This window comes from Condylura cristata, unplaced genomic scaffold (assembly GCF_000260355.1).
Source record: "Condylura cristata isolate star-nosed mole 26May11 unplaced genomic scaffold, ConCri1.0 scaffold00026, whole genome shotgun sequence".
Lineage (NCBI taxonomy): Eukaryota > Metazoa > Chordata > Mammalia > Eulipotyphla > Talpidae > Condylura > Condylura cristata.
In genome coordinates, this window is record NW_004567127.1 from 17,917,300 (window position 1) to 17,941,642 (window position 24,343).

Below are 24,343 nucleotides of genomic sequence, written 5' to 3' on the forward strand. Positions count from 1 at the left end.
TTTCTGACTTGGTCTCCTTCCACAATATTTATTTATTTAGACAATGTATTTTGAAAGCTTGTTTTGAATTAAGAAAATATAGATTTCTAAGAACTGGAGTAACACAGTTCGCTATAATTCATTTAGAATAATTCACAATCAGTCACACTTTAAGTTCTATTATTTGTCCTAGGTATCAAACTTCTTCTCCATCAGGACTAGATTTGATAGGAAACTTACAATGTGTCCTAAAGTCAGGAAGGTGTGTTATTTATTTCACATAACAAATGTTCAGAAGGTAATTCCTATATTTTGCCCTCAAACTGACCTCCAAATCCTGGATTGTCATTGGTGCTTCAGCGGTAATGCCCACATCCCAGGAGGTTGAGGGGGAGGGACCCGAAAAGGTGATAGCTCCCCACTTGGAAACTTCCATGTACCCAGAATTGAGGCCTGTGGTCACAAGTAGGTTAAAGGAAAGCTGCAATTCTTACTCTTGATAGCAATGTACTCAGGCAATAATTAGTAAGAAGTTACTAAGAAGGAAGATTAGAACAAAAATAAGATAAACACCTTTTGATCTCTACTCCCACTCGCGTTTCTCTCGCAAGAGGACATAATATATCCGGGGATAGAAATTAAAGAGACTTTAGAGAGGACAGTGTGGGTGTGTAGGAGAGAGAGAAACAATATGAAGAGCCTCACAATAAGTGGAAGCCACCTGAAAGAGAAAGGTGGACGTGAGCTGAGGTGGTATGCAAGAGCACAACACCCTACCCCAAGTGAGCAGAGGGGACATTCAAGTTAGCCCAAAGGAGGCAGGGGTGGGTGCAGCCATGCTCTTCCACTAAAGAGGCGCCCCACAAGTGAGCACAATATCTCCTCAGCTCCAAAGAGCTGTGTGCAGTCGCCTACCCACTGGTCTCTGGCAAGGGCCTCCCAATAACACAATGGCCTGTGAGTGAACCAGGAAAAATGTGTCCCTTTAGGTCCTGAGACTTGGCGTGGCCCCAGGGTGCAAGCTCCCTGGCACTGGCTGAGGACATCGAAGCCCGCTGAAGCAGAAATGGACACACAACCCCAAGTTGGGTCTTGACAGGATAAAACAGGAAACCCTTCCCATTCGAGCCCAGCACAGAAGTAGCATAAGTTTTCCCACAGAGCAGCACTGTGTCAACAGCCCCTTCTTGGTACATGTTAACGATCAAGGTTGGAAATATTTTATTCTTGGTTGGAATTACTTGTTTCACACTACCTAAGAAAAGGGACAGATAATATAAAATTTGTTGAAAAACGGAGTTAGGAAGTGGGTATAGACAGTCAGTTAGGAATAGGGTGCCCCAAAGAGCTGACTGAGAAGCAACTGCAGATCAGGAAGCCCCCCACCCCTGGCCCCAATTCAATTAGAAACGGAATGTTCAGAAGCCAACATACTAGCACAGTGGCAACGGACCAGAGCCGGTTTCAGAAAAGAAGGCTTGGTACTGTGGAGAAACTCAGTGGGCCTTGGTAGCCTAAGGAGACCCCTGAGGACCCAGTCAATCAGCAAAGGGACACAACAAGGAGACACCCAAAGGCTAACCCCCCACTCCTTACCCACTTTAACAATATAAGCACCTGCTTCTTGTCGCCTCAATCAGCTACCATCCGGGACCCCTCTCTGCTTAAATAAATTTCCTGGCCTTAATTCCTACCTATCAATACATCTCTTGCTTTTCTGTAACGTTGGTCTCCACATTGAATTCTTTTCTGGCCAAAGACCAAAAAAAAAAAAAAAAAAGCCACTAATAAGTGCCTGTGTGGGGTCTTTTTCAAATCAGTGTTTAATGTTGGTAGCAGCCAGAACATGATAGGAAACACCACCGAGCTACGCAGCTATGAAATGAAAGGTACATGCTCATCTCTGAAAGCAAAGTCATAGACAGGACATTAATAGAAAGGTGTGATAGTTAATTTATCTCAATTTAGTGGGAGCACGTTACCCAGATTTTTTATTTTTCGGGATGTTTAGGGGGAGGGCATTTTTTAGGTGAAATTTACATTTAAATTGGTGGACTTAAAAGATCATGGGTGACTTGGTGATAGGAAGCCCACGGGGATTACAATTGAGATGAAAAAAAAGTACAAAATGATGTAAAAATAAACATATTATATTAAAAAAATTTGCATGCCATAATGTGGATGACTCTCCTCCCAATTGAAGATAATAGAACAAAGACTTAACTCCTGCCATGTTAACTCCTTCCAGGGTCTCAAGACACTCCTAGTCTTGAGCTACATCAGTTCTTTCTGTCTCCAGCTTATTAACCCATTTTGCCAATATTGGATGTGCTGGTTTCCATAATCACCTAAGCAGATCCCTTAAAATAAATTTATATGGTGCCGGTTTTGTTTCTGTGGAAACCCCAATTAATATAAGAGACATGAAGGAATGAAACAACATAGCTTCAGATGATCTGAAGAAATTAAAAACTATGACCCAGGTTATTTGGAAAAAGGCTATCAAGTCAAAAGCCAAATGGAAGCAAATTGACAGAAGCACAGACCAAACTGGTCAAAAATGAGGATTCTATTCCCCAACTATTTTCAGTTCTTGAAATGTGTATATATCCTTTGTACTTGTGCAACGTTTAGACATTTTTGTTTTTTTTTTTTTTGCAAAATGGAGGAATTGCTATTTTTAATTTTTTTCAAATTAATATGCTATGCCGCTTATTAACAGCAAACACTTTATTATGTTCACTCAAGTAATACTAGTTTATAACATTTTATGTTTTATGGGGTAGAGGCACATTTCTACAAACGTATGTGATCACTTTCTTATCTCCTCATATATTTTTAGGTCCACAGGATATGTAATTTTCAATTTTCTTTTTTTTTTTTAAGATTTATGTTTTTAGTTCTGTATACAGAACTGGGGTATAGGCCGAAGGTGCAGGGGGTGAGAGGATTCACGAGAGAAGAGTGGGGAACAGAACAGGCAAATGGACTGAAATACACTGCTGAGGGGAGCAGCAGGTGGGTCAGGAGAGGTCTGCTACATCAAGAGGGTCAGCTCCCTGCCTGGGGATAGAACTCATGCAGAAACAGCTGTTTTAGCTTCACAGTGCTGTGTTTTAATCCGTTGTACCACCAGGAAGGGCCCTCAACTTTCTTTTATCCAGAGGTTCAATGAAAGTTATAACAATTTCTAAGATTGCCGAGGTTTAGTTTTGCATTCTATTGTTTATGTATTCATGACTTTGCTGCAAACATGCAAAAAAGCAGCGATAACCAATACTTTAAAGTTTTAGCAGATAGCTACTTTACTAGGTTAAAGTATAGTCATTACTAACATTCACTTTTACCTGATACAAGCACTCTTCTAGGGGTAGAAAGTCAAATTGGAAGCGCAAAGCTTGGAAGAGCATCACAAGGCATTAGTGGAAGACACTTGAACAGAGAAAAGGTAAAATAAAGACTAGCTGTTCTGGTGTGATAAAATTCAGATCCAAGTTGCTACTGTTACAGCCTTCATGGTGATGACTTCTAATATCATTATTCATGATCACCCCCATCCATCTCTACTATATGGCCAATATTCCCCCAGCTTCACTAGTCTAAGCTACAGTAAGTCAAACAACAGGGTAATAATGACCAGCTCATAATTTTTAAATCTATTTTCTCAGTTTTGCATGCTAATAGAAAAGTGGTCCTTTGTCATTTGTTCACTTCATGCAACACTTTAACCACACTTGTCCAGGAAAAAATCGTAAACACCCTGGGTTAAGAGCAAATAACTGAAAATTCCTTCTCATTAATACAACTCTATAAAGCAATCAACAGGCGATTTATAAGGACGCCAGGAAATGAGACAACCGGGTTGAACTGCGCGACCACAGAGCAGCACTGCCTGGGATCGCTGCTTGGACTGCACTGGCATCTCCTCACTTCTCTCCAGTGCAATTACAATTTTATTGTGACATCAGTGCACGTCATAGATTGCAGTGATGGGGATTTGCTTGGTCTTTTCTCCATTTTGCGACGCCTTGTTTTAGTTATATTAGAAGCTTCATGCACACAAAAACCCTTTTCCACACATGAATGCCTCTTTATATGTTTATTACCCATTCTAATACAAGCTTTTATTCTATGGTTTCTACTCCCCTTTAGATCATAATAAATATACCTTAAGATTACCACCCTTGAAATAAAAAAGAAATAGTATATGTAATTTCCTCCATCCATCAAGCCAAGTTCATTTTGTGTGAAATATCTCTCCCCTTGTAAAACTAGAAGGCACATTTTTCAAAAACGAATTGTATTTTAAAGCAACTCTCTAGCCCTATAGCTAGCAAGCACTGTGCTATTTTGGGACCCCCAAAGAAAGCAATTGTAAATCAAGTTCTATAGAACTTCCTTGGTTTGTATTTAAACTAACAATTTATGCAATTCCAACAAGAAATCAGTGTTATATTTTTCTTAATGTTCAACTTAAAGCATTAGACATAATAAGCTGAATGGAAGAAAATCGTGATCAAATGCTAAAAATGTAAACACGAAAACAGTAAACATGAAAACAAATCTCTTTTTAAAGTCATTCAATTGTAAGAAAATTAGCCAGAAAATTGTACCACTCCAAACAAATCCTGTATACAAACCCAGGGACTCACTTGCATCCCTTTTTGATATGCATCATTCAAATAATGCTCCATCTCGTGATCTGAGCTCTTATTGGCAAAAATTAGAATACACGGGCATTTTTTACTATTTACATTTCATAATCAGAATTGGCTTTTGTTTCTGAAGTTAGAATGATGTCTACCATTTGGCTTTAAAGAAACTTTAAAATTGTTCCCTTTTGAGGATTTCAATTAGCCACTCCCGCAGCCCAATGGAAAATAACAACAACAAAAACACTGCTATTTTACTCAAAGATTCTTGTCTTCCATTTCATTTTACCAGTCCAAATACAAATTCGGAGAAAAGCTTCTTAAGTCCTGCAGTTTCGAATTCCTTTTGTAACTCATCCAACGATGAATACTCTTTGACTTCAAATGCCAAAAACCTGCATTATACAAGAGAAACTCATGAATATGCCTAGATTTGTCAGAGTGTAATTATCGATTCAGTTGCTTTTCCTTCGGCAATAGTACTAAATTATACCTTTTGTGTTCTGTCTGTACTTTTGTTTCAAACAGTACACTAATCATTTTCTCTTTACATTTCTTTCCACTTGAGTCCACATCCACTTTGGAGGTTTTCTGAAGAATCAGGTACTCCTAAATGATAAATCAGTACGTTAAATACACATCTCACACTGAGTCTCAGAGTCCTGATTTTAAAGGAGTCATGAACCAATAGGTTTATTTTCAGGCTTAAAGAGTACTCTCTTTCTGAACCAAGCAGTAAGAGAGTTACACAGTGTTTTTACATACTTGGTAGCATATGTTTTTACATACTTGGTAGCATAACGTTCTGGTGAATGCAAGAGAAAAGAGCAACATGATCATACTTCAGTTTCAATCTGAACTGGGGAGCCTACTAGATCTGATTCCTAGCTGGTGGCTTAAGCCCTCTGTGGTGATGATTAAATGAGTTAATGTTTGCAAGGCACTCAGACAAGTGTGAGTGTCTGGTTCATGTGGGACACTCCATTAGCACCACCTCAGGATATATATATATACATATACATACATATATGTATATATATATATATACACACATATATATATCTGTTATTCTCAATCCTGATATGCAAGCTTAGAAAAATTTAACAGATATTTACATAATATTTTAGCAATGGCTGAGAAAAAGAACTCTTTAAAGTGTACAATTTCCTACATTAGCAGAGCTCTCATCAGATGAATAAATGTGTTAATTAATTGATGACCCAATCCAAATCACAACATCTGCAAAACAGCTGTACTTAGCCTAATATACCAAAGCTGCCCAAGGAACACTCTGAGCCTTTGGGGGAAATATGAGAAAGGAAATTAATTTTGTATTCATTTCATCAGTCAGTATTTTACCCCAAAGGATCAAATTTTATAGATACACTATAAATCACCTTAAAATATGTGGCTCCTTAGACAGAATCCAATCTAGGATAGTATTAAATTTGAATTATTTGTTGCATCTATATGCCAGGATCCTGCACTAACCTGGTGAACCAAATGCCAAACTTGTTTTATGATAAAAGCCCATCGTGCAAAAGCTGGGTTGTTATTCTTCCAATCTCTGTAAGATTATAGGTTGTACAAGCTAAATCTATCTTAAAGAAGTGCAATTATAATTATCTCTGACCCATCCTATCTGAAGGCATAATACTCAGTAAGTGATTTGCAATTCTTTTAAGATTTAAAATATAATAACCAGTTTTCTTCATCTGGTTCTGCATAAAACAGGTTAGATGAGTTTAGAAGGAAAAACTTGAAAAATCTGAAAAAGATGATGATTTTGAAAGCAGCTGCTGAGACAAGTCAGGTGGAAAGCAAAAGTCAGGTAGGAGGTGACAGCTGACAGCCCTAATGATTCTCTTCTACTAACACTAAGTCCTGGTTAAGAGGGACCGGCAACTCTTTCCAGGATTATAGATACAAAATTAAAGTGTCAGAATGTATTTTTACCTGCCAAAAAGTTAAAACTTTTGCAAGCTACCCACAAAAATACATCTTGCTATGCCTTACTAATAAAAGAAAAATAAGTATGTACCAACTTTGAGGTACAGTCGTCAAGTTGAGGCTCAAAGCTAATTATAGAAACAAACACTCAGGTACCACACTGAAGTTTTTTATAACATATGACTGTCAGTGGCATGATTTTTAAAATATAATTCTGTTATTCTTCGAGCTTTGCAAGTTTGTAACTTTAAGAAGTTAAAAACATTTCTTAAAGAAAATGAAGATCCATTAACCTGGTAGTGGTGAAAGCAGAAACAACATCCTAATGATTAATCTGTCCCATTGTTCTAAACACTCTTAGAGACACACCATTTTAGTAGAAAATAGCCAAATTCATATTCAACATTAAATTTTTTGGCACCTTGATGCTGTTTCTGTCTCCTTGCAGTAAAATCAGTATTATTTTACCCATGAACATCAGTCTTCCTGTCAGCTTTAAATCGGAAGCCCACTTCTCCACAGTTCTGACATATTTAGTCTTCGCTCTCATGTGATCTAAATGCAAAAGAGTTATCCACAATCCATCATCTGCAGTCATGCTGGTTGCAAAAGCACACTTTTCGCTGCCATTTCCAGTTTCCGGTTGATCGAGGAGGCCTCTGAGATTCTGCTGGACCCAGAGAACCAGCTCATGAACCATAGGTTCCGACAAAAGGTTCTGTGCTTGTTCAAGTAACTTCTCTTTCACAGTTACACACTGGGCCCTGGTCAGGTGTTCAGAATGAACAGAGAGACCAGGTAGACAGGCAGGGTAATTGACAGGTAAATGGAACACCAGTTCTATGGGTACATCCGTATCTGAATGTCCTGCAGCTTTCGTGAGAATTCTGAACACGGCCCCATCTGTCTCTGGAAAGCATCCAAAAATAACGATTAGCTGTACATAATTCAATTTGCTGGAACACTAACAAGTCAAAAAATTTTTTCAAATGTCAATTATTTTTCATGTAAAATCTGAGTTACTTTCGAAAGAAACACAAGAGTGAGAGAGAACCAAGATTCCCAGGTTACTTCCTTCGACCGCACACTCAGCTTTGTGGATAGGTGCACATCAGCACCCAAGGCTGTACTGGCATGTGCACGTGCTGTCGCCCCCATTTTTATAAAGATTACCTGAAAGGCTTCTCGCCATAACATTTTTTCTGCCCAAACTTAACTGGTAATTCTAGAAAATCCCCAGTAAACTCATAGGAACATTCAAAGAAACAGTAGCTTGTATATATAAAATCAGTCATTACTTTTAAAAGTCAGACACTAGGACCCTCCCTGGTGGTGCAGGGGGTTAAAGCACAGCACTAAGAAACTAAAGCCACTTCAGCATGGGTTTGATCCCCGCCCCGGAGGTGACCACATGGCGCAGCAGACCTCTCCTGACCTGCCCGCTGCTCCCTCAGCAGTGTACTTCATCAGCCTGCCTGTTCTGCTCCCTACTCTGTCTTTGGTGAATCCTCTCACTGCCCCTGCACCTCTGGCCTGTACCCCAGTTCTGTACACATAAATCAACCTTAAAAAAAAAAGTCAGACACTAAATCCAAGGAAGGTCATTTGCAGAAGGTCCAAGCCAGAGCAACACTGGGGTCCCAGGGGGTGGCAGGGAAACTGGTCACCACACATGCGACAGAAACTGCCTCCACTCACTGTTTTCCTTAACTTCAAAGATATTAGTATCAGTGTCACACGAAGGTAGCACTGGACAGTCATCAATTCAGCTGTTGCTGGCTTCAGGAGGAGGAGGCGGCAGCATGCATACATCTGAGACGAAACACTCTGCTTGCTTTCAGATTTGCTCGACTTCACCCCTCTGAAGTGTTCCACACCACTTCACCCCACTTTTCAAAAAGTTGATAAAACGTCAGGCTGATTCATTCTGCAGGGGGCAGAGGCCCAGGGATCAGAAGAGCAGAGTAGAACAGAACTGGGTGCAGATGAATCTCTTTGAAGCTAACTTGCCTCTCTCTACCCCTACTTTTTTCTCCACACGCCCTTGTTTCATTCTCCTTCACAAGAGAGGGAGTCAAATCCTACTCATTTTCATACCTCAATTGCTGTTCAATAGCCTCAGCCCTGGAAACCTGAATATATCCCCATTTTCAAGAACCTAACAGAACATTAAAATGGCTTGTTAGCCATCTGATTCCATTTATATAAAAGCTGTTGTTACAGGCATTGATTCATACAGGACCAAACACATCTGTTACACAAGAGTTTTCTTCTTTAATAGACTCTTCAGTATCAGCTGCAAAGCACTATTATTTTGAGATGCCACCCAGAAACTGGCAGTAACCATTATAAAGACCATATTAAAGTAATGCCATTCAAATTTGCTTTACATAAGTAAAATGTGGGGCTGCATAAAGAAAAATTTTTCAAACCTCTCAATTCCATCACCAGCTTCTCAAAACCCTTTTATCCCTTTAAAAAGATATTCTGTTATTTCATGGGCTTCCTATGCACAGTTCAACCAGTACATTTCAGCATGAAAAATGAGTGACACAAACAGACCTACAAACAATTCTACCTAAACTCCCTAGAAATCATCCTGCAGTCCACTCTCTCTCTCAAGGAGAAAACACTTTATTTAAAGATTGTTACTCATTCATCAGTCAACAAACATTCACAAAGCACTGACTATATTCAAGGCACTGTACTAGTCCACACTGACTCAATCCAGTGTTTCATAACAAGAAAGAGTGGTCATACCCAAAGTAGCCTTCTTCACTTCTCTTATATGTATATGGGGCACATGATTCATTTGTTTAAATCTTTTAAGACATGGTAAACTTCTCCAAAGTATTTGTACCATTTTTACATTCTCACTAGTGGTATATTAGAGTTCTAGCTGCTGAATATCCTCACCTGATGTAGCACAGTCAGTCTTTTTAATTTTGAATATTCTTTTTTTTTTAAGATTTATTTGTGCATACAGAACTGGGGTACAGGCCAGAGGCTCAGGGGCGGTGAGAGGCTTCACCAGAGACAGAGTGGGGAGCAGAACAGGCAGATGGACGAAAGTACACTGCTGAGGGGAGCAGCGGGCAGGTCAGGAGAGGTCTGCCACGCCGTGTGGTCACCTCCGGGGCAGGCGGGAATCGAACTCATGCGGAAGTGGCTTTAGCTTCTTAGTGCTGTGTTTTAACCCGCTGTGCCACCAGGGAGGGCCAATTTTGAATATTCTTATAGGCAGTGGACTCTCACTGTGGCTGTAATTTGCATTTCCCTATTTATAAATGGTGTTGAGCATCATTTCATGTTCTTATTTGCTGCCTATATATCCTATATATCCTTCTTGATGAACCATTTGTTCAAATCTTTTGCCTATATTTTAACAATTGGATTGTTTATCTTACTACACTGCATGTTAAGTGTTCTCTATATATTCTGGATACAAGCTGTTTTATCAGGTATGTGATTTGCAGCTATGTTTCTCCGCTCTGTAACTCACATCTTCCCCATAGGAGAAACAGAAAATACACACATACACAAGTACAAACACCTCTTTATGTATACACACACTTGTGTACATATATATGTACATATAGATATAGGTATACATTGACATATGCTATTTACAAACACACACATGGACTTCTATACACACTGTATTTTTTAAAAGATTTATTTATTTGTGCATACAGAACTGGGGTACAGGCCAGAGGCTCAGGGGCGGCGAGAGGCTTCACCAGAGACAGAGTGGGGAACAGAACAGGAAGATCGACGAAGTACACTGCTGAGGGGAGCAGCGGGTGGGTCAGGAGAGGTCTGGCGCCATGTGGTCACCTCCGGGGCAGGCGGGAATCGAACTCATGCGGAAGTGGCTTTAGGTTCTTAGTGCTGTGCTTTAACCTGCTGCGCCACCAGGGAGGACCACGCACTGTATTTTATATCACCTCTATGGAGGTAATTCTCCATGAGAATGGCCTTTCTGAGTATCTCCTGAGATTACGTCATGGATAGCTCTGTTAAGGGACGCTGACATGACACGCTGGAGGCACAGCTAGAGAGTGTCTCCCACCACGTCAGAGGGCAGGTGTGTTTCCAAACCAATGGTTTCCAAAGTTTGCAGCGAGCCACCTCACTTTTATGAATAATCTACATTCGTACCTGTTTTCCCTCACCAAAAGAAATCTGAGGGTTTCACTTTTATGACAAAAGGCCCACTGGCCTGGGCTTTGCAGCAGCTGCCCCAACGCAGCGTGCCCCAGCCAGAGCAGCATCCTCCCCAGCAAATACTTTCCCAGGCCGTGTCCATCAGACTCCAGCGTCGAGCTTTATTTTAGATTTTACTATAATTTGGCAGGTCATTTTGGAGGGCTGGGGGGGATGCTAAAATATTGTTACAGATACCTTCTGGCAATTGTTTCTTCACTTTACACCTCAGTTTTTTGAAAGGTTTCAGAGGAACACTTTCAGGTAGCAGAGGAAAACTTCAGTGAAGATAACACACCCCTTCAGGACAAAAGTTGGCCAGTAGTGTGAACCACCCCCTTATAAAATTCGGTGGGTGCTAAGCCTGGTGCTGTCAGAGGTGGCAAAGACCCACTGTGTGCACATATCCTCGGGGCCCATCTCCACAACACCCCCCTGCGCTGTAGCGGCCAGGGGAAGCCAATGGGAACATGAAGCACATACCTCCTGCTACGGAGGCAGCAGGAATTCTCCAAATCCACTCGGGTTCACAGACGGCTGACTCTGCCATCACTGCTGCTCAGAAGCTGCTCAACACCTAAGCATCTGTGCACGTTTTCTCGCCACCTTGCACTCTCCTTTCCTCTCCTCTCCCTGAGAAAGCAGCTCCTTCCTCACACAATAGACCCTGCCATCTGCAGGATGGGGTTCCAATTTCCAATCATTGTGGATCCTCTTATGTTTGCATTTTCTACCCCTCCAACATCTGCATCTCTGCTACTTACTAAAGATTTGTCTTCTTGCTTAAAAAAAAAAAAAAAAAAAAAAGTACTAGGCCCATCCTGGTGGTGCAGCAGGTTAAAGCACAGCACTAAAAAGCTAAAGCCACTGCAGCATGACTTCGACCCCCGCCTGACCCGGAGGCGACCACTACTCCCCCCAGCAGTGTACTTCCTCAATCTGCCTGTTCTATTCCCCAATCTGTCTCTGGTGACTCCTCTCACCACCTCTGCACCTCTGGTCTGTACCCCAGTTCTGTATGCATAAATAAATAAATCTAAAAAAAAAAAAAAGTACTCATTCTCTGAAGCTATAGTTTCAATTTTCCTGAAATAAAATTCTCACTTGTTATCACTTTCATAGAACTGATTCCCTATAACTATTTGTACTCTGGCTTCTTCTGCTATTACTTGTCTCTTTAGTACCACAAACATTCATTCCCAGGGAGCTCCGCACTGCCACAGCAAAGAGGCACGCTAAGTCTGGGAAGCTCAGCTCCTGCACACTCCCACGAAAGGCCTAACCTCAGGAGTGGCCCTTGTCTGGTTCCTGAGAGATGAGATCTGAACCCCTAGGATATTCTGATTGATAAGTTTTGTTTTATGCCCTAGACCTTGGGCCACATGGGGGTTGAGGAGCTGAGGTCCTTCCTGCAGGCCCTGCCTGTCTATGTAACTGACCCCTCAATGAAAAACTCTGGACACCAGGGCTCCAGTGAACTTTCCTGGTTGGGAACACCTCTCACGTGTTTACACGTGGAGTTGAGAGAAACAGGTGTGTCTGCGACTCCCCTGCAAAAAGACACTAGGAAGCCTGCACATGGTTTCTCCTGGGTTTTACACTCCTTTCATCTTTTCCTAGCTGATTTCAAGGTGTCCTTTTGTCATAAACTACTACCACGAGAACCAGCTTTTCTGCATCCTGTGCATTCTAAGCACAGGCATCACCCAGCCTAAGGGAGGCACGGGTGTGCTCAGTTCCTGTATCCTGCCCCAGCCTTCTTCCACAGCACCAAGACTACTGAGTCAACCTTCAAAATTCTCCCTTCCCTGACCTCCCAGGCATCCCACTGTCCTGGATTTCCCGCCCCACCCCATATCACACACCATCCTTTTATGGCTTTGCCTTCTCCTAACCCCCAATATGTACAGGCAATCTTTACAGCATAACCCGTAAACAACTTCTACTTCATTATCCAGGTGTAAAATCTTAAAGTCATGTTACTTTTTTCCTCTTCTTTGCTTCATACTTAACCTTCAACTGCCAAAGATGCACCACAAATTCTCCAGAATTTCTCTCCTATCATTTCACACCTCCCCCTCCTCGTTAGCCCTTCCATGATTTCTGTGGTGTTGACCTCACTACCTGCAGCCATCCCAGCCTGAGAGGCTCATCGAAGCTGCAAACTACAACCACACAAATTGATGCACCTGAGCAAAAAATAAGACGCCTGCTACAAAAGCCCGTTCTGCTGACACGCTGTGATAATAAAATTCCACATTCTCTTTAAAAATTCACTTTCTCCTAGAACTGTAACAGTGTTTCTAATACCCTAGTTCATACATGCGATTAAGCTGGCTCCCTTTCACCTCAGGATTTTTCATACAGTGCATGAACTGTTAATCTGGTTTTGGTTGTTTTCTTTCAATTAAAAAAAGAAGAACAAGGGCCCTTCAAGGTAGCACAACGGTTAAAGCACAGCACTATTTAGATGTCCACAGCCACTGCAACAAGAATTCGATTCCCAGCTGGGGGTAGACCCACATGGTGCAGCAGACCTTTCCTGTCCCACCATTTGCTACCCCCCTCAGCAGTGTATTTCAGTAGATCTGCCTGTTCTGCTCCCCACTCTGTCTCTGGTGAATCCTCTCACCCATCACACCCCTGGCCTGTACCCCAGTTCTTGTATGTACAAGTATATAAATCTTTTTTAAAAAGAAATCATTTATACACAACTGACTTTACATACATTTTTTTCTTTTGCCACCTTTATGTATTCTCAAGGTTAAGAATCTCCACAAACGTCCTCAGAGTTCAGTGCATAGATTTTCTTTCTTCTTACTCCCAGGCAACTCACCACAAACATGCAGATGCTAAAGCTTGCCTCTCCGTTATTACTGATTTTTATGTTTAAAATATGGTCAGAGGAAAAATAAATAAATAAATAAAAGGGAAGCTAAAAGTGGCAATCCCATCCTTTAGAAGTGAAGTTCAAAGCTGAATTAGTTTTACAGAGGTGGTCTCGGTACTGACAATCACCAGCAGACACAGCTGAGCAGATTTAGAGGGGTCAGTGGTGACAGTCATGATTCATTTTGCAAGAGGGCCCAATCCAAGCTGAACATTAGTGTCAGGAGAATACAAAATTCCCCTTTCAAACCACTCAGCAAACGTAGTATATGATAATGGAAATTAACCACCTTACTACTTTTTGATCTGTGAGGTAATTTCCAGAAACACAACTCCACATAAAGTGGTCATCAACGAAAGCCCTATAATCTCTGTGACCCTCAAGTTCCACACCAGGAAACAAAGATTTAAAACAATGCCAACCACAGGGCTCTCCCTGGTGGTGCAATGGGTTAAGATACAGCACTATGAAGGTCTCCGAAGCCACTGCAGCACAAGTCAATACTAGGACATGGAGGTGACCCACATATCACGGCAGACCTCTCCTGACCCGCCCGCCGCTGCTCCCCTCAGCAGTGTATTTTGGTTGATCTGCCTGTTCTGCTCCCCACTCTGTCTCTGGTGAATTCTCCCACCCGCCCCCCCCCATACCTCTGGCCTGTACCCCAGTTCTGTAAGCATAAATAAATAAATCTTTAAAAAAAATGCCAATCACATCTACATCCCAGGTGCACACACTAAGATGCTATGAAGGTAAGCTGGGTCTTGCAGGAATGTCTGCTTGCTGGGTGTGCATTTTTTGCACTCTTTATGCACAAGCTCTAACCTGGCTTCTAAGAGCCGCTGTCCTGATATAGCAGCCCCACCACCGTTAAGGAGCGAACCACTAGGAGAGGGTTCCTACACTTGGGAGCCGGCTGGCTATTTGACCAGCCTGAGTATCCACTAACTTCTTTGCAAATGAAGCTAAAAGTCCTGTCATCAAGCAAGATGCACTTCAAGTAGCATGTGCAGGGTGGGTGACACTGTCCTACGTGGCACCTGGACTAACTACACTGCAGGGAGACCTCTTATTTGATCTACCAGTGCTGGCAGGTGGAGCTTACATATTTTGTACCCACAAAAGACAACTACAGCTGATGCCTTTTACTGTGAAATTGCTATGATTCCAAGGAGGACCAAATTTACAGAAATTCTCAGCACAAACTGGAATAATCCAGTTACTCATGGCCTTCACGCTGACACTTGCATGGGCTGCCCGGGCCTCCCTGGGCCATCACAGCACCCAGTTGCAATCCCACCACAATGTTCCCCTGACTCCAGGGACAATGGGAAGAACTCCTTTATGTGGGGGAGGCCAGGAAGGAGCTGCAGTCCAGAATGTCAAGTTGATACCCTCCAACCGAAGCTGACAGTGACCTTGAGAGTAGCAGCCAGCAGTCATTGTGTATTTGTTATGGCCTGTTAAAAGTCCCTACCTTACGCTTTTATTTCCTAGTTGTGAGCATCAAAGATTCCCACTTCAATCACTAAATTGTTCTATTCTCCAATGAACCTTTCAGCAACACCATGTCCTAAGTTGTTACAATGAATTCTTTTATAATTCAATTACTTACTGATGCCAGAACACTGGATTAAATTAATTAGGAGGCATGGTTTGAAAGTCATGCTCAATTTAACAGCAGATAAAGGTCCACAGTGTTCTTGATATTAAGAAACTGTTCTCTTTCTGTGCTTACTTTCTGGGTCTTCTCTGATCTGCCAGCATCATATTCTGCTCAGCCATGCACTCCTGACAGAGACCACTCCACACCCTGTCTCCTTTAAGGTGTTACAGGATTAACAGGCTCACTTTTCCCTCATTCTCAGCCCACCATAATAAAGAAATTGGGGAAAATGGATGCCCTCTTCAAATAGCTTGCCTCAGGCAGAAGTAATAATTATTAATAATAAAAAGGAGGGAGACAGCCAGCAAGATGAATAATTAGGGATGCTATCCCATCAGAAAGGGGTGACAAGAAAATGCTAAAATTGAGTCAGACCTTTTACACAGGTTTAACACACATGGTTTCAAAAAAGATACCAGACAGTCTCGGCACTAAAAAGACAGAGCTCCACTCCATTCATTGGTTCCCAGTGCGTAAAACAACAGTGTTTGAGGAAGACGGGGAGGTGGGGGGCTGAGGAGGAACACCCCAAAAAGGGCCAGACCCTGTGCAGGGTGTGAATAACATACCTCAAGGACACACAGAAACCACCTTACTCCTAGAAGGCTTTCTCACAACACCCAGCACATATTCCACTACCTCCTTAAAGGTCAACCAATTTATGGTCAGAAAGATTATTTTAATAGTAGTTGAAATATAACAGAAGGCTAAATCCCATGCCAAAAAAATTACATCAGGTATCTGGAAGCTAAATGAAAACTGAAAATTATCTGCATCACTGCATTCTTTTCATAAAGTGTAACTTTTTTTTTCCGCCTAATAGAACCCACTAGACAGAAAAAGCTTTAGTTATGATCAAAAGCAACCAAGAGATATTTCCCTGAAGACCCGTGGATGGCCAGCCGACATTTCATTAGGAAAATGCAAGTCAAAGCCACAGTGCTTCACTTCACACAGATTAGAAGAGCGATTATCAAGAAGTTAGGGTAGAGTTAGGGTTATCAAAAAGTCAGGGGCTAGCAAAGTGGAGAATAACAGAAACCCTAGTGCAGAGCGGTGGGGATGTAATTGGAGCAGTCACTATGGAAACCAGTATGGAGTGTCTTAAAAAATTTAAAAATAGAACTACCATATGATCCCGTAATCCCACTTCTGGGTATTTACTTGAAGAATATGGAAACGCTAATTCGAAAAGATAGATGTACCCTGGTGCTCCCTGCGGCACTGTTCACAAGAGCCAAGACAGAAACAACCCAGGGATCCCAGGGAGTGATGAGTGGATTAAGATGTGGTCTATAAACAAGCACGTGTACAACGGACGCAGACATGGACTTTGAGAGGATTATGCTAAGTGAACTAAACCAGGAGAAAATATACCGTATGATTTCACTCCTTTGTGGAATATAAAGGGGAAAAGAGCAATGAAACAACCGACGTAAAGCAAACCCTCCCACTCTGCTAACAGAAGGGTGGGTACCAAAGGGCAAGTGGGGGTGAGGGGAGTAGACTGAGGGGGACCGGTTGGTGGGCGGGTGATAATCACAGTTGCTGAGGGGTGAAACTGTACAAAGCTATAAGGTGTTGTAAACTAGTGTTACCTCAATAAAAGAAAAAGGGGCAGTGGGTGGGGAAATAGTCAAAACAACCTTTCTAACTATACCCCTAAAGGAACCTGAATGTCTCTGAAACTGTTGTTTGCATGGACTAGATTAATACACCCCCGAGTGCCCGAAGTTGGTCATCACCTTGTAGTGAACAAGAAAAGCATCAGAAAAGCACGTCACTGAGAAAAGGTTCTGATAGCACTAGCAGATATTCCGAAAGTCATTCAGCAGGCTTTTACTGACTATGTGCCTGTTCTAGGAGCCTGGGGTTTGGGGATTACAAATCAGGGCCCCTGGCCTCTTGAACTTGACACAGCCAAAGGCCCTGGCGAGGCTATGACGGATATAAGGAACAGTGCTAGTAAGCCTGCGGGTCGGGGTTGCGTTTAAACTAGGGTGTCGGGGACAGACCTCTCTCTAAGGTGCGATCTGAAGGGTGCATAGCCGCGATCAGGAAGATTGGGGGGGGGGGAGATAGTTTCCAAGGAGGAAGTACCGCTACCGCACAAAGGGGACCAGTCGGGCCGTGGGGAGCCCGGCGCACACCAGGCCTAGGGGGAGCTGGAGGGAGAGCTGGAGGGACTTAGGGGGGCTGCATGGACTGAGGGAAGCAGAATAAGCCTTGGTGGGGAGCAGCAGGGCGGGTCCAGCCGGCCAGGCGCCAGGGCCTGGACATTCAGCACTCCGTCCAGTGCAGAGTAAGGAGCAGCGGCAACACTCGCTGGCCGCGAGTCGCCCCACTCCCGCCTGCGCGGCACCGCTCCAGCCTGGGGCGTCTCTCCGTCATTTCACTAGCCCGACCCCCACCGTGGGCCCCGCGGCAGGGGCCCGGGTGGAGGCGGGAGCGTCCTTGGCCCCTCCAGCACCGAGGTAGTCACCTGAGCAGCTCAGCACCTCCCACTCATCCGGCCCGCAGAAAATCGCGGCCAAGGCGGAGAGCTCCTCCCGCACCGGCTCCGCCACGGACATGGCCACGCGCCCCACCGGCTCCGCACCTCCCCTTCCGCCGCCGCCGCCGCCGCCGCTGAGCAATGCGCCCAGACGGCCACCGGGGGGCGCCCCGCAGCTCCGCAGACGCCGTGGCAGCGGAGTGAATAACTCGAACAGCCCCGCGGGAGATTCCTGTTTGCTAATAGCAGGCGCAAGTTTCAGTTTTCTCTGAGGGCTCCCGCCCTGTGATCCAAGACGAGATCTCTGCCAGAGGCGACTTGCGGCTCACGCGTTCTGTCCTGCAGCAAAACCCAGCTCTTCTAGCTCCAGCTTGGTGGCGATCACCTGTCCGGTTCACAGCGGGTTGTGCTACTGGGAAAGAGAACAGACTGGGCAAGAGCAAGTTGGAGGTTAAAAAGTGGAAAGCACAAACTCAAGCATGAAGAGACCAGAAGAAGTTAGCCTCGAGGAGCTCAGAATTGAGCTGGATGGTGGGGATAGGCAGTTAACACGACAGGAAGGATTCTCCGCCCTCTCTGGGCTGTGAGGTCGGGCAGTTTGGGGACCCAGGTCAAGGCTCCTGGAATATGGACACAATCCGATTTCCAGGACCCCTTTCCTTTAATGGGTGCAAAAAAGGAGGGTTGGATCTGCCAGTCTGGCCCCTAAGACTGGCCCTGAGATGTTGACACAGAACGTAGGGGCAAGCTGTGCATCAAGTTGTTGAAACAACTCATGATGCTTCCCTTCTGTGGCCTGTCTTCACGAGGCCAGCCCTGATGGATGGGCCCGTGGAACCTCCTTGACCTTTGTGAGTACAATCAAGAGGTCTAAGCTTAGCAAACGCTGGTGTTTCCGTGTTGTTTTGTGATAGTCCACGCACACAAAACTGTGATACTCTTTCGGCTCCGAATTGCTAAGTGCCAGTTTGAACAGTACCAATAGGGTAACAGAATTATCAATCTTCTGTTTCCACTGTGACTAGTGAACAAGATACACTGATCCTCTGAAATAGTTGTGTCTGTCAGCTTGTTTGGCTTGTCACTTGGATTCTCAAGTAGCAACTTAAAATTTTACAAGTCCCAGAAGTAGCTGCTCTCTAGCTCTCTTCAGTCTCAGACTTTTGTTTGTATCACAAGTAACACTGCGAAATGAATCAGGGAATTTCGATGACTGTAGAGTGATTCCTATCATTGACCTACACAAGTCAACACACACAGGGCTGATTTTAAAATACCCACCCCTGTTACCATATCAGTTTCATCCCCACAGTTGCTTTTAAAAGGGATTTTAAAAAGGAAAAGATACTGATTTCTGAGAACAGGAAGGAAGTTAGCAAGATGGACTGCAGGAGAAATACTTTTCAGAGTCTGCACTGGGATTTCTGTGACCCCAAATAATTAAGAGCACTGCTGTGCACATAATTGGAAAGGCAAAGCTTTATTTAAACTCATAATTATCTCTGATATGGCCAATTTGTTTAATAAAAAAATTCATTTGAGTTATTTCCAAAATAGCTGCAGTTCAATAGGTTCACAATTAGCTGCTAAGGAGTTTAGTGAACAAAGGAATATATTTTCAATTTAAAATATCACTAAGTTGTTTGCTTTTAATTCGAAATCTAATGTTAATATTAAAGATAACTAAGTAAATATTGATTTACTTAGTTATCAATCTAAAAAATCAAGTAGTTTATATCTTTTTTTCCTCCCTTTTTCATCTTTTTTTAACTTCCTAGGTTCAATATTGTAACGTAGCAGAACAGGCCTGAGTTCTATTGCCCGTCACTACCAAAAGTCAATAAACAGAGACAGATTGCTGGCCATTGATCTCAGAGAACAGAGGAAGAGAATAGTGGGCATAACACCCTGAAGAGCCCATTGTGGCATCTCATCTCTGTCCTATTTATGAGTTACACAAAGACAGTTAGTCATAAGAAAACAACCCATCAGAACAGCCCAACACAGTAGAATCAGATTAGAACAGCCTGTCATAGTGATGTTCTTGGTATTCATCAAGTTCAGTCTCTAGAATGTGTTATCAGTTTCCCTGTTATCTTGACCTTGGAACATCCTGGCCAGCTTGGTTAACTCCTGATGGCACCAACGTCCAGCTTTCATCGTGCATCATCAGGGTAGGAATTTCAGTTCAAAGCAAGAGTTTTGTTTAAAAAAACACAACAGATCATGAGTCATATGGTATATGCATACAGCATATCTGTGTGCACAGATTCCTATTCTGGAGATCGTGCCTTTCCACTCCTCCCTGGCCACCTATCAGTAAAATGAGTGAAAAATGTGAATAGTAAGACTACCGCTGTCAGAAACCTGTGGAGGCAGTCACTGAAGTCTGCTGTCAGTAAGGTGCCCATGAAATTGATGTTGAGTACAACAATCTATTTAAAATTTTCTTGTCAATAGGTCTCTTCTTTGCTCTTCCTTCTCTGTTGATTTCGTAGCCTACTTTTCATACTCCATTTAGCATGTTTAAATAAAAAAGAGAAGTTGATGTGAATGTCTTTTAAATTGACACTATCCTAAGGCCCTGAAGTCCAATGAATAAGTTTCTGCTCTCTTGACATTTTGAAGTAATCATCACAGAGACAGCGTAATGTCAGCTTGATATTTCTCACACTATGAAAATATCAGCTACATGTCAAATATCTAAAGCCTACCTTAATGTAATAAATTTTTCTATATTCCCAGGCTACTGAAAATTCTAAATATTTAAATTTAGAATGAGTGTCTAGACATGTGGATGAATGCCTCATGGTGTCTTTTGCTCTCCCCACTTCCCTACCCCCAGCAGCCTGTAATTTGCTAGATTAATATTATTTAAACATGCAGACTTTCTAAATAATTGCTTCCCGAGACCATAAGAAGCAGTTCTAACTCACTCTCCTCCAGCTAAAACTTAAACCCAGGAAACAATACTTTCAGGGTTTCTGGGAAAACACTTCTTTTTACTCACTTTGTTATGAGTTGTATATAGACTTAAATACTCTATGTCTGAAATTTTAAACAAAACTAGTTGTAGAAATGGCAACACATAATTTTAAGGGTATTAAGAGAGATTAAGTGTTACTATGACATCAAGAAAGTTGTGAATCCTAATACCAAATATGGGTGTGATATAATAAGGAAAAATAACATATTAAGACTACCAGAAGAGTAAAAATGCTTTCAAGAACCATTAAGAGGAAAATAACAAAAAGGTATTAAATGCTAACTTGCTAAATGAAGCTAACGCCAATAAACTGTACTGGCATTGATCCAAGCATTTCTGTATTTACTTATACCATAAAATGTTCTTTGGACATGCATTGACTATTGATCTGGCTCTACAAGCCAGGTGTTGAGATACAAAGACAAAAACAATATGCCACAGTTATGGGTTCATCATGCTGAGGGGCCTGGGATGACCACAGTTCCTTATCAGAGTCTTCAATCCCATGGCATGTTACATTGGCAACACCACACTAAAAGGGGAGTGTTGGAGCAGGCTGCACTGTGCAGGATCTGCTGGCCAAACAAGACCCTGGCCTTTTTATTGATAGAATAATTATACGGCATCAGTTACATGGGGGAGGAGGACAAGGAGAAAAGATGGGTGAAACCAAAAATGTGCTGATGTCATCGAGGGCTTTGGGAGGGACATGGGTCTGTTGATCAGATAATTCTTATCTATTTGATGACCAAGTGTTGTTATGGAAACCGGACCCCAGCTCCCAGGCCATGATTGCAATCTTATCAATAAGGTGTTCCACATCAGTCAACAGTTCCCCGGGTATTTCTCCTCAAACCTCATCTGTTTAAGTCGGGGGAAAGTTTATGTATCAGTCAACCTGGCACCCGGGTGTTCCCTGTCATAACTCATGATGTACACCCTCCTCAGAGAGATGGAGCTTTCTGCTCTTGATTGATTTGAAAGGCACCTTGTACGGTTGAGCCCCTATAACTGATTGCCCCGGGAGTTCTGACGTTGTATAAGAATGATGCAGAACTGTGAGGAACAAAATGGTGGCCAAACAGGCAGGATTAGCAGGATTAGGATTAGCAGACCCACATGGTAGAGGTAGGAGCCATGGGGTCCCTGGATAGCATGTCTCCCCACAACTTCCCAAGAGAGAAATATGTTTCTTACTCAGGAACACTGTAGCTAATTGTCCTATTGCAGGGTATCGGGAAGTACATACTCTGTTTCCATGTGCAAGTCTAACATGTATTTCCCCATAAGATAACAAAATAAAAGTCAATAAAATCTTTGGGAATTCAACACTGACTCTGTACCTATACCATTTTTAAAAATAATATAATAGTTTATTTTTACATCATTTTATGCCTTTTTCCATCTCAGTTGTCCCGTCCCACTTTGTTGGAAGATCTGCCTCTACCAGGAGCAAGTAATCTGAACTCCCTGTAAATAATTGGTTACTTTCTGCCTTTGAGAAATAAGCTTGATTCTTACATGTAAATAATACCTAAACAGTTCCAATTTGCTTTGTGTGAAAATATCCACTGGGTCCAGGTTCACTGATAGAAAAGTTCAAAGGCTTACCAGCATTACAAAACAAGTCTTGAGTATCATCAGGACTTTAGACATTATCTAGCTAAAGCTAACACCCTGTACTTAATTTTGGTTACTTCTCTAAATGGATTTGTTATGTTATATTTTCCCACTGTGTTGCCATTTTTTTATTATCTAAGGCAGTGGGGATTAACTGTGTGACTTTTTAAAAAAAATCCTTTCTCCATATTCATAAAGGCATGATAAGCAGATAAACTGCTATTCTGGCAAAATAGATTCTCAGTGGTTGAACACTGAAAGAAGTTTATCAAAGAATAACAAGTATATTGAGGCTGAATTTTCACATATTTAGGTCTCAATTTTCCTTAAAAAAAGTGGGAGTCCCTGTAGGCAAAGCAAACAAAAAAAAATGTACTGGATGCAGAATTAAGGAGGGAAAAATGGAGGGAGAGAGGACAGGAAAAAAAAAGGAGGAGGAGGAGAGGTAAGCGTGAAAAGAGGGGAATCAGAAAAATGAGCATTTCAGAAGATGATATGAAAAGGATGATTTGCATGAAGTGACAAAAACCATGAGCTAGGAATTTGACTTTATTTCTAAAAGAACTGGGGTACAGGCCAGAGGCTCAGGAGTGGTGAGAGGCTTCACCAGAGACAGAGTGGGGAGCAGAACAGGCAGATCTATGAAGTGCACTGCTGAGGGGAGCAGCGGGCGGGTCAGGAGAGGTCTGCCACGCCATGTGTTCACCTCCGGGGCAGGCGGGAATCGAACTCATGTGGAAGTGGCTTTAGCTTCTCAGTGCAGTGCTTTAACCCGCTGCGCCACCAGGGAGGGCCAAGCTCTGCTTTTTAAATAGTAGATTGACCTGCAAATTTGTTCAGTAATAACATGAGGGCAGATTTTCCTAAAAGATAACATAGACAGGGGATAGAGACTAGGCCATGAGCAGGACAGAGTTGACCAGAGGTTAATAACTGGCGAGGCAGAGTGATGTGCACTGAGGATTCAATCTTTTATCCCATCTACTCTGTGTACTTTAGATTCCCTATAACCAAAGCTAACTTTTAAGTAGTATTCATCAGACCGTACTTCAAGATACTTGAGTTTTGCATGCTGCTTAATTAGAAGAAAAATTGAGGGGAAAGGAAAAAAAAAGGACCAGGATTAAGAGAACCAAGTTGTTTTTGAAATATTAAGAGCAATTAAGAGACAGGAGATAAGCAGCTCGAAAGTACTATGTTCAACAAAGGTGCAGCTTAAACCTAGGTCAGGTGAGAGAAGCCCAGCACCCAGGCAGTCAGCGGCCTTAGCAAGGCGCAGGTGGCTTCGCTAGAGGGGTTTCTCCAGCTGTGCTGCTGTGCAGCCTCAGGACGCAGGTTCCTTCTTTCTTGGGGCTCTGCTCCGCACAGCTGTGAGCCCCACCAGTGTGATCGGAGAGGGGGGAGGTTCCACTGCTTCACTGGTTTTGGTAAAGATTAAGTTGTCGCAAAGCAGAATGCTATATACCTCGCTGTGGCCTCATCCCTCAGTAGGATCGGCCCCCACCAGCACCAACAAGCAGATTCAGATGTTCAGGGTGCTGAAGACACACAGACCCACACACACAGAGCAGTTACAATGCTGAGGCTTGCTGGAAGCGCAGGGAATTCAAATGGGTTGCTTGCAAGTGGGAAACATGGGTCTGTGTTCCTTGTAGCTAGGGGCGGGGCAAAGCTAGAGTTCTGGGTACTGGAATTTTCCTGGTCTCAGCAAGAGAGGGTGTGCCCAGACTCTCATGCCCACTTGCCCAGAGGTGGAGCAGAAGGAAAGAGAGAGGCGGGGCTTGAAAGCTGTCAGCAGTCAAACATCAAAAGCGAAGTCAGACATGTTTATGTCTGTCTCCGCTGGAATTTCAGCTTCCATGAAGGAGCTTTCACAGTCATTCATCTCTGCTTCCTTCAT

At 42.8% G+C, this 24,343-nt stretch overlaps 1 protein-coding gene across 1 annotated transcript; it reads right to left on the minus strand.

Annotated features, from left to right (window-relative positions):
- Window positions 1-3,146: 3,146 nt before the first annotated feature.
- Window positions 3,147-24,343, minus strand: RWDD3 (RWD domain containing 3). Its single transcript, XM_004689516.2, has 5 exons — window positions 24,248-24,343; window positions 17,826-18,120; window positions 7,003-7,490; window positions 5,125-5,240; window positions 3,147-5,026 (listed from the first exon to the last, which is right to left on the minus strand). The coding sequence occupies exons 1-5, from the start codon at window positions 24,341-24,343 to the stop codon at window positions 4,912-4,914; spliced, it is 1,110 nt and encodes a 369-aa protein (XP_004689573.1). The 3' UTR covers window positions 3,147-4,911.